The sequence below is a fragment of the Malania oleifera genome, chromosome 11 (assembly GCF_029873635.1).
Source record: "Malania oleifera isolate guangnan ecotype guangnan chromosome 11, ASM2987363v1, whole genome shotgun sequence".
NCBI lineage: Eukaryota > Viridiplantae > Streptophyta > Magnoliopsida > Santalales > Ximeniaceae > Malania > Malania oleifera.
Window position 1 is genome coordinate 12,387,517 of NC_080427.1, and position 11,304 is coordinate 12,398,820.

General features: G+C 34.1%; 1 protein-coding gene across 1 annotated transcript; it reads right to left on the bottom strand.

Moving 5' to 3' along the window:
* Positions 1-360: 360 nt before the first annotated feature.
* On the bottom strand, positions 361-2,391 carry LOC131167944 (UDP-glycosyltransferase 73C11-like). Its single transcript, XM_058127028.1, has one exon. It carries the CDS (start codon positions 2,247-2,249, stop codon positions 684-686), a length of 1,566 nt encoding a protein of 521 aa, XP_057983011.1. The 5' UTR covers positions 2,250-2,391; the 3' UTR covers positions 361-683.
* Between the last annotated feature and the right edge of the window lie 8,913 nt (positions 2,392-11,304).

Genomic DNA, 11,304 nt, shown 5'->3' on the forward strand with positions numbered 1-11,304 from the left:
TGAACCCAATTTGAGATACTCCCAAAGCATGTCAATTCCCTAGAATCCAAAATTTGAGTTCTGCAATTACAAATAAAGATGATTGCCAAGAAAATAACTGTCACAATGTAATTAATATACTTGATTATGCAACTACTTAATTAATATTATAATTTGGATATTTCAACTAAGTAACAAAGTAACCTTCAAGGATGGCAAGAAGATGGGGCGACGAGCCAAAAGCATCTGGCAATTGGTTCTAAATGTTGTAACACTTAAATGGGTAAATGGATTGTCCCATTTTTAAATGGATAGGGTACTAAATGGGTAAATGGATCACTAATGATCCGACCCATTTTGATCTATATCAACCCATTTAACTTTTCCATATAATATCAAACTCATATATTTGATACTTTAAAATACATGAGATATTTCACGCAAGTTCCAATTCACATTTTAAAAATTTGAACGAAATAGTAAATTATATTTGGACCCTTTAAATCTAAATAAGGAGATTCAAATTCACCTTACCAAGCAGATCACAAAAGAAACTTGTTGATCAAATCATTACGTTTCACGTTTTGTCTTGTGCCTCTTTTTTAATTTCCTTGATTGGCAAGTGAAACGTTGATAGTCTGTAATGCTAGAACTAGAAGGCTGCATTCTACACTTCCTGGTAAGTCACCAACGCCTTAATTTGCTCATGTCTTGGTTTGACCAGCCGCTTGCAGCTGCATGATGTCATCAATTAACAGTGTAACGTTGAGGAAAGAAGACCCACCTTCCTCCACTGCCCTCTTCGCCATTTCCTTAAGCTCTGTTGCTCTTCTTCTCCTTTCCTCTCCTTCCTCTTCGCCATCCATCACCTCCTCTATTGCTCTCTTCACGTCCTCCCTCTTCACCAATATTCCAAACCTCTCCTCTTCCCCCCAATGGATAGCAGCCTCCGCTCCCACCCTTACACCAATTCTCAACATCTGAACAATCAGCTTCTCATTGTAAAACTGCTCTGCAAACAGAGGCCATGTTATCATCGGCACACCCGCACAAACCCCTTCGAGCGTCGAGTTCCACCCGCAGTGGGTCAAGAACCCTCCTACCGAAGCGTGCGATAATATCAGTACTTGAGGGGCCCAGCCCCTAATCAAAAGACCCCTCCCATCTGCTCTCTCTTCAAATCTTTCTTCCACTATCCATTTCTCCAGCTCGTCGATCTCACTTCCTCTTACAACCCAAATGAATGGTCGGTTCGATGTTTCAAGGCCTAAAGCAAGCTCTTTCAAGTGTAGTGATGTTAGTCGACTGACGCTGCCAAGACAAGCATAAATCACAGAGCCAGCAGGCCATGAATCAAGCCACTGCAAGCACTGCTGCTCATCAATGGAGGCCTTGTTACCTCTCTGAGCCTTATCCTTCTCCTTGTGGCACAATGACACGGGTCCAATGCACCAAAATTTGTTCTCGTTCAATTTTCGACATTCTTTGACATACGCCGGTTCCAGCTCCTCGAAACTATTGACCACAACCCCATATGCACTTTTTTCAGCTTCTTTTATTTCTTCGCGGACATCTTTCAAATCCAGCGCGCCAGGATTAAAGGATCCCGGAAGCTGTGCTCTGGTAAATTCGATATGATCGGGCAAACCAGGCACAACGAAGCGCTCCTCATCAGAGACATGTTCGTAGACCTTAGAGCTGTACAAACTGTGGCTGCACAAGACGGTGAAGCAGCTTGTTCCGTCAAAAGTAAGCCTTGGAATTCGAAACTTGCTGGCAATATGGGCCATCCATGAGATTAACTTATCAGATATTATGCAACTTGGACTGGGATTCATCTCCTCCAGCCATCGTTCGAGGGGCTGCTGCCACATCCGAAGCGCAACAAAGAAGTTCTTCAGCAACCCTATAGAGGGGACAGTGTCCAAGCTCTCGCATCCTTCGGGCAAGCCAGCCTCAGAAGTCGGAAACTGGAACTGGACAAGATGGACTGGGAGGCCAGATTCGATGTCGCGGTCGATGATCACGTGGAATCGGGTGGCATTGAGTGGTGTGGTGACAATGGTGACGGTCACGCCACGCTGTGCCAAGATTCTTGCTATGTCCACCATGGGGATATGGTGGCCTTGGGACATGAAGGGAATCAACACAAAGTGAAGCTGAGGAGTTTTGGAACCCATTGCTGTGACTTTGAGGGTGCTGGGACTTTGGATAAATATAGAGGACAGTTCCAGCTGGCCGCAGAGTGGCGATGGCGTAAGAGCATACATAAGCTTACGTATTTAAAATATTATTGCAGTCGACTGACAGCATGTGACTCGTGATGTGATTGTCTTTTTCGTCCTTTGCTTAGTTTAATTTAGTTGTTGGAGGTAATCATCAAACTAGTGCTAGTGCGGCAGCGCCCACTTCCCAAAACGCAATATAAAAGGCAATATAAAAAACGCAATGTAAAAGGCAATAGAAATATTTTGTTGTGGCATATCCTGGAGTAAGGTACACTTGAATTAAGGATTTTAAAGAAAGGAATTTGTTTTTTATTATATATATATTTTTATAAAATGTCATTAAAAATGAAAATTTTTAATATGATAAAAAAGTGTTTCAAAATAAAACATTATTATGACTTAATTTAATAATTTTATTTTTTTTCTTACTTTTCTTAATAATCAAATATAGAAAAACGGAATCACCCATATTTTCTTTTGATTTGTCAAATGTTTTTCAAATTTCTATCTGGGTCTAAAATTATCCTTATTTTTCTTATTTGTTTTGGTCTATTGCGAGGTTAATTTCCCTCAACTCATTTGGACTTGTCCAGTTAGAGTTAGGGCCACCGTTTGCTACAATTTATTTTTGCAAACAAATTATTCCATCAATCACAGAACTATGGCCCTTGTTGAATGTCAGTTCACGAACTTTATTGCTACGTCAATAGTCCCAAATTCTCAGTTTGGTTTCTAATAAGTCCCTCCATTACTGCAAATTGGAGCTTTCAGATGGAAAGACACGCCAGCTTCCGACTCACTGCCTGGGAACCCAACAGTTGAGCTCTTCAACTATTTGCATTCCCCGAAGTCCCCAAATCTGGGGCTTTAAAGGATTCTGAGGAAGAAGTGTAATCCCACCCTTCATTCAAAATTTTTTCACTTGGGAATTTTAGGATTGATTGAAGGTTTAAGGTTTAATTATTTATTTTAAATTGTTGACAGTAATACAACAATCTGAGAACGATTAGGTGCAATTTCCTGAGCAATGTTCTATACTTTTGTGACTTTTGTTCATTATTGAACAATGCATCTTCCATCTCCCTCGATCCCTCATTCTATTCTCCTTTCTATCTCACCCTCTTGGCCCTTTTGTATTTATCTTCACGTTTTAATCTTATTTCCTTTACATTGCATATTGTATTGGTGTTTCATTTTTTTTCTGCATTACATTTGTGGTGTATACGCATTGTTGGCCCAAATTACTCCATATTACAGCAGCTGCATAGTTTTGTGCATTTCTTCGCTCCAATTGTTATGCTTTGTGTTTTCATCTTTTGTCTCTCATACATTTGCTCCATTTCATTGTTAGATCCCAATTACTATAATTGGAATTAGTACTAGAGGAATGTGATAATCAAGTACAAGTGATGAGGATGGAGTGATAAGGAACAAAGTGAGGGATATTTTGTTTTTGTAGATCAGTAGTGATAATGATGTTCATGTTGTGATATGTGGCTCATATACTTGATTGGATGCATGTGGAAGGAGAAGACATAGTGGAAAATCAATGTGCTGAGGAGTAGCAGGAAACCGTCGACGGTTTGACTTAGGAACCCAGCGCAAATTTTTAAATTTAGAACAATGGACGTTAGGTTGGTTGGAATTTGGAGGGAAACCCTCTGGGAACTTTATATATACACTTGTCTAGGTATATTTTCATTGTAAGAAGATCATTGTAAGTGTCTTTTGACACCCAAAAAGCAAAAGTACTTTGCCAATTGCTCCCATGGATGTAGGTAATGTCGAACCACGTAATTCCTTGTGTTGATTTTATTTGCTTTCATATATACTGCATAGGAATGTTTTGTATTCCATAGGATATTTGAGTAAGTTTGAAAATATTTTTGCAAGCCAAAAACAAATACAAACTTCCTAAGTTATTGCAACGAGAATGCAACACTTGGAAGTTCAACAAAATCTTCTTAGGATAGGCTTATGAGAAAAGCCCCCTAAGAACACTTAGGTAATGCTTTAAAAAAAAATCGATTCAAACACTTAAACAATGAAAGCAAACCTATCAATGCAATCACTCAATCAACTTACAAAATGATGTAAGCAATAGAAAAGGGCAAGTATGAGTGGTTTTTGAGAAAGTAGGAATAGTAGTGAGAGTTTTGCTTGAGAGAAAATATTTTGATTTTAAATGCTAATCGAGTTGCTAATTTTCCCAAATGAAGGGGTGTATATATAGACACCCCATGATTTTTTACCGTTGGGGACCTATTAAGAATTATTAGAAAAGTTTAATGATATTTCAAATGTTTTAATCCTGTTTAAAAAATATTTAACCGCGGTAAAAATCAGTGCAACCCGAGAGGTCCGGTTGACTAGAACCGTTTCGGTCGACCAGAGTTCATATGGTTCGGTCGACTAGGAGGTTTTTGAACTGAAGACTTGATCGACCGAAAGTGGGCGATTTCCCATTTCTCCGAGGTTCAGTCGACCAGGCCATTTTGAACTGAATGGTTCGGTCGACTAGACCGTAGAGATTTCTCCCGAGGACCCTCGGTCGATTAGGTAGTTTATATAAAAATTTGGCTCGGTCGATTAGATGGTCAATTTTTTGACCTCAGGGGATTTCAATCGACCGGGAGGTTTTGAACTATACTGGTTTGGTCGACTAGGGCCTTGGTCAACTGTTGACCCATGCCTGTTTCGGTCGACCGGGGTAGAATGAACTGCCTTGGCCAGTCGACCGAAAGTGCACAATGTGTGCATTTTGGTCCTATCTTGAAACACACAAACCCTATTTAAGTGCCTAACAATCATAGATGCAATGGTGTGTGTCCTAGGGTCATTTATGTCCAAAATAAAGACATCGAAAGAATCCGGTGTCGGTCGACCGCTAAGGCCATTCTAAGGTCACTTTTAGTTTATGGTTTGTTTTGAGCTTACGTATTAACCTGCATGTGATGTGTGTGAGCTTATTACAAACTAAAGACCTATTTACTATTACAGACCCTTTGCATATGAATTAAATACAACATGAAATAAAGTACAATATGAATTGGGTCTTCCCACTTTAAGCTTTCACGTGCCATCAATGTATCTGCTAATATAGACCTGCACATGAACTTGATATTCATTAAATACAGGAGTATTTGTCATTATCAAAACCGGGCGTGACCTATAAGGTCAACAGTATTCCTCTCAAAATATTTTTCAAGTAAACCAATGAGAGTATGGAAAATGATTTTATTTATGAAAATGACCTTTTAAAATTTAATTTAAATAAGGCTTCTGAACAAAATATATGAAAGTGAATATTAACTCAAGCCATTGTCATGAAACTTCTCAAGCACAATATATATCAATGAATATAGGTGCTCAAAGCAATCTTGAACTAACCCATGATTTTCTCCAATAAAAATATTTCTAAATAAATGAATTGGAGAAATTATGGTTTTCATTTAAAATGATTGACCTTTATAAAATCAAATTCAATAAGACTTTCTAGCAAAATATGTATGATCTTAAATATATGCTTAAGCTTTCAAGACAATTTCAAAATAAATTTCTCCAAAATATATACATATTTTTTTAAAGTGAGAAATTTGATCTTTGAAGAACATGATAATAAAAAAGCTATCAAGCTATATATATAAACTTGAATATAAGCTCAAGAGCCTTTCTAAATAAAACTTCCAAAATATTATTCTCCAAAAATATTTTCAAGAAGAGTAGGATAAATTTGATCTTTGAAAAACAACAAGAATAAAATGTAGAGGCCTTCAAGCAATATATATATACTTGAATATATGCTCAAGCCTTTTCACAATTACCTCTAGAAAAAAAAAACCTTTGAAGTAGAAATATATGAGTAGATATATGCTCCAAGCTTCCTTCAATAACCCACAATTTTTTCTCCCAAAAAGAATTTTCAAATTAAAGAGTAGGAGAAATATGAAATTTAATGCACAAAGGGAGTATGAAAAATGAGGGAGAAACAAAGAATGTGTAGATATGCTTTCAGGATGTCTCTCTTTGATTTTTCAAGTGTATTTTACTTGTATTTATAGGAAAAAACCAAAACTAGCAGTTTTATGACTGCTTGGGTATTAAAATATGATTTAATTTGAAACTACTCGTTTTTCGGCCTTTGGGGAGCTTTATGCGTGGATAGCTTTCGATTTTTTGGTCATCATGTTTTTTATGCAACTTCAAATTGAACATGCGTGATATCAACGGAAATCTAAGAGAAAATCTCACAAGTCTCATGTTGAATACTTGTTAAGACAAGAAGTTATGGATTGAGAAAAATGCCCATCACTTAGAGGAAAGAAACATGGAGGGAATTTTTCTATTATAGACACCTTTTGGTGATTTGGCCATAACTTTTCAATATGACTCCAATTTGGACGTTCTTAGTATCAATAGAAAGCTAAAAAAAAAATCCTGCAACGTTCATGTTGAATAATGTTTAAGATAAGAAGTTATGAATAGAGAAATATGCTCATTTATACTGTCCAATCGGCTGGAAGGTCGACCGACTCCTTTGTAAAAATTAGTTTTTGCCTTCTTTTAACTTCAAAACCATTTTAAAACCTTTGTATAAGTTAGGAATTTTATGAAAAAGATTTTTCATGTTACTTGGAGGTCCTATGGTCAATCTAAGGTCTTGGTTGAGTTTCAATTTAGATAATATGATATGCATGCACACATTAATCCTAAATAATTATTACAACTTAGAAAATAATAAATACAATCTTAAGTCTTCTGCTTCTCTGATTGTCCATGGAATACGCCTGGGAATAGATCGTTGGTATGCATTCAAGGCTTTCATATTGCATCTCTCATTTGTGCCTTCTGCATTATAAATCTATTCAAAGACTAAATGCACACATGAGATGTTGTGGTTTGTCATAATCAAAACAGGGATCGAACTCAGAAAGTCAACAATCTCTCTTTTTGATGATGACAAACACAAGAGCAAAATTGGGTTAGCCCGAAAAGGCTCCATCTCACATTATGCATAATTCAAAAAGATATTCAATATAATTCAATTCAAACATGAAGACTTCATCATTTTCCAAGTTATGCATTTAAGCTCATTGATTTAATGTGCAATTTATATATTGAAGCTTTCTTAAAAAAAAAATACTCAATTAAGCACAAAGTTTATTTTCCATTTTTGAAACATAAAGGCAAGAAAATGAAATATAATTTTGCTCTTTGACCTTCTCCTCCTTTTGTCATCAGCGAAAGGGTAAAAAAAAATATCTCCTTTGAAAAGAAGACCATTTAAAACTATAAAACCTTTAAAATCTAAAATTTCATAACACAAACAAATTTTAGTAAAATATGTCATGAATGCATTTAAGCTCGCAAGCAAGAGATAAAATTTAGAAATTATAAGATCATTCTTGCCATAAAAATTTTAAAACGAATTCTCCCTTGGATATTACTAATAAGTTTTGGGGATAATGCTTGCTGAAATAGAAACTTTAACATAAGGACTTAAGCAAGCAAAGAATTTTTTGGTATAAGTTTAAGAACAGTCCATAATATAACCAAAAAACCCAACCATATTGATCCAAAACAAATTTGAAATTTTAGAATAAGATCATATGGCAAATTTTAAAATATTGTGGCAAGCAACAACTCACTTAAATTTTTCAATAAAATCATTATGCTTTAAAGTACACAAGCCACAGAAAATTTCAAAATAGATCTACGCCAAAAATGTTGGTGAGCATAACAAGATAAAAAGTTATTTTCAGATGCTACCCCTTTCGATTTAAATCCAAACTTAGATGCTTTTATCTACTTATACAAATACCAATGGTGAAAAATTCATTATGACAGTATAAGCAACAATTTTTTAAAAATTTACTTAATAAAGATTTGGCATTTCATCCAACTAGTAAAATCATTCTATAGAATTTACATGCATCAGAAAATTGAAATTTAGTCCTACAATGGTGTTCATATATTCAAGAACAATCCATATCATAGTATAATTCTATAACGAAACAGGATATGATGTTCATGGATCCATAAAAGATTAGGACTCAAAAACCAAAACAATGATGCATATGCTACAATAAAACTCTATTTTAATTTCTAATGATGGGGATAATTCCCCTGTATACTCTCAAGCATACATAAGCGCATTTACAGCCAAGGATGATTTTTATTTAAAAACATTCATCATATGTTCATCCTTTATAATAAAACTTAGCATGCGAAAGATTATAGGCATTTAGCACACAAGATATTCCAAAATACCATCAGAACTCAAAGATAAAAACAATGAAAGAACAGTGCAAATGAGTCCATAGGGCAGGTGATTTTAAATCCTTTTTCATAAGGATGGGGCTTAAGCTCCCCTATATATTTGCATGCATACATGAATGCAATTAGTTCAAGGATGATGTTCATTTACACGCACTCATCCTATATTCATCCTTTCAAAGGATTTCAGCATGCAATAGATATTAATCGTTACCATATACACATAACATATTGCATTTTAATTAGCACATGATAGCTAATAGAGGCTATTTTAAAAAAATAATGTAGTAGAAATTCAGTTAGGGTTCAAAATAAGATAACACAACTCAAAAGAGTGTGTGTGAAATGAACACTACCCCTATGTCATGTAATATTCCCTAGTTACATGGACTTGAATGTTATAGCCTGATGATCAACCATTTAGGTCTAGAGTGAAATTCATAATCTAAGGATGAGGACCGAATGGTGTCCATGAACTAGACTTTCCTAGGAACATAGAATGTGTAAAGTTTTAAGCATTCTAGGAAAAATTAAGGAACATAAAAATTGTACGTGTTTTTCAAATATGCATATACCGTTTTAAAATTCAATATGTACCAACTTCTTAAATTATTTTACATGCCTAATGATATTTATAAAAACTAACTAGCACAATAAGCTTCAAAGCATTTTTATTTAGTATGTAACGTCTATAAATACTCAATAATCACCATTTACATACACCAGTCTAAGTGACCATTTTAAGATTAAAGAACTATTTTTCAATAAGGTCACTATTTTGATCCTGCATAAGACTTGTAAAAGATATTTAAAATTTAAAATAAGTCTTATGGAATTTTAATTCTAGTCAACTAGCTAGCATGTATATCTATATATGATCATTCAAAATAACATGCAAAACCTAGTCAACTACTAGAATGTAATTCACAAATCTGCATCAGCCATGCAGATGACGTTCCAGTTCAAGCATGCGGGTAAAATAACATATAATGTTAAAAGATATCCATTCATTAGATAATATAAGCAATAAACAAGAATGGACATATAGAATTCGGTTTAAATAGCATGCTATCTATTTAAGCTCAAATAACAACTTATGTTATAAGTTATCCATCCATAATATAAACATTTAGCACAGATAGATATTTGCATTCGGCTCAAAGGATCATAATTAATCATCCATCAATTGATGTAACTTTAAAGCTAAGAATGGATAGTTGGCGTTTAGTTCTCAAGTCATCCAATATAAATGAAACAATAAAATATTTCTAAATTAAGCACAATACACTTGATTGCACATTGGATAAATTTTAAAGAACTCCCCCTTAGCCTAAGAATTATTATCTTATGTTCTTAGATTTTCATTTTTAATGCTTAAAACTTAGCCAAATACTCTAAATTTTCAATAACATAACTTTGGCCTTGAGTTCTTGGGCTTGACACATTTAGCCTCTTTTTCACCCCTTTTATATTCAACTCATTTGCCAAAGAGATTATATTTTCAATAAATATTATTTGGCATTTTATTCTAAGATTTAAGCTAATATTTTCAACTAAGAGGACGAGTTTTAAATAAACTTAAATGTGATTAATCATTTAAGTTCCATTATTAATTTCCTAAAACTCAATTCAATTTGGTGGACAAAAAATATGCTATATTTAAAATTATTTAAACTTTAAGCATATATATAGCATTGCGAATTATTTCACCAATTAAGAGCCATTGACCATATGAAGGGGATTTACACATTAAAGCATGCAATAGCCAATATTTTCAAAATTTAACTAATAATAATATATATAATTTAAGCAATTGCATTGGATATTATCAATTAAAATTTTCATATTGGCTTGCTTTTCTAATAATCTTAATATAACAATAGTGTATACTAAAATGTAAAATTTTAAGCATAAAACACTATTTAAGCATTTAAAGCATTATAACCCTTTATATGATATATCCTAAAATTCCTTCAATAACCCACAATATTTTCTCCAAAAAAGAATTTTGAAAGTCAAAGAGTAGGAGAAATATGAAATTTAATGCACAAAGGGGGTATGAAAAATGAGGGAGAAACAAAAATTGTGTAGATATGCTCTTAAGATGTCTCTCCTTGACTTTTCAAGTGTATTTTGTTTGTATTTATAGGCAAAAATCAAAACTCACAGTTTTATGACCGTTTGGGTATTAAAATATGATTTAATTTGATAACTAGCCGTTTTTCGGCCGTTGGGGAGCTTTCTATGACGACACCCTTCGGTTTTTTGGCCATAAATTTTTATATACAACTAAAAATTGAACTTTATCGATATCAACAGGAAGGTAAGAGAAAATTTCACAACTTTCATGTTGAATACTTTTTAAGATAAAAAGTTATGGATTGAGAAAAATGCCCATCACTGAGATGAAAGAAACATAGAGGGAATTTTTCTTTTAAGGACACCTTTCGGCTGTTTAGCCATAACTTTTTCTATATGACTCCAATTTGAAAGTTCTTGGTATCAACAGAAAGCTAAGAGAAACTCCCACAACTTTCATGTTGAACAATATTTAAGATAAAAAGCTATGAATAGAGAAAAACGCTCATTTATACAATCGAGTCAACTGGCAGCTCAACTGACCCCTTTGTAAAAATTAAGGTTTTTCATGTTACTTGGAGGTTGTATGGCCAATCTAAGGTCTTGGTTGAGCTTCAATTTAGATCATATGATATGCATGCACACATTAAACCTAAATAATTATTACAACTTAGAAAATAATAAATAAAATCTTCATGTCTTCTGCTCCTCTGATTTTCCATGGAATACGCCTTGGAATATG

Coding starts and splice junctions, on each gene's coding strand:
- LOC131167944 (XM_058127028.1), bottom strand. CDS start 2,249: ATGTATGCTCTTACGCCATCGCCACTCTGCGGCCAGCTGGAACTGTCC.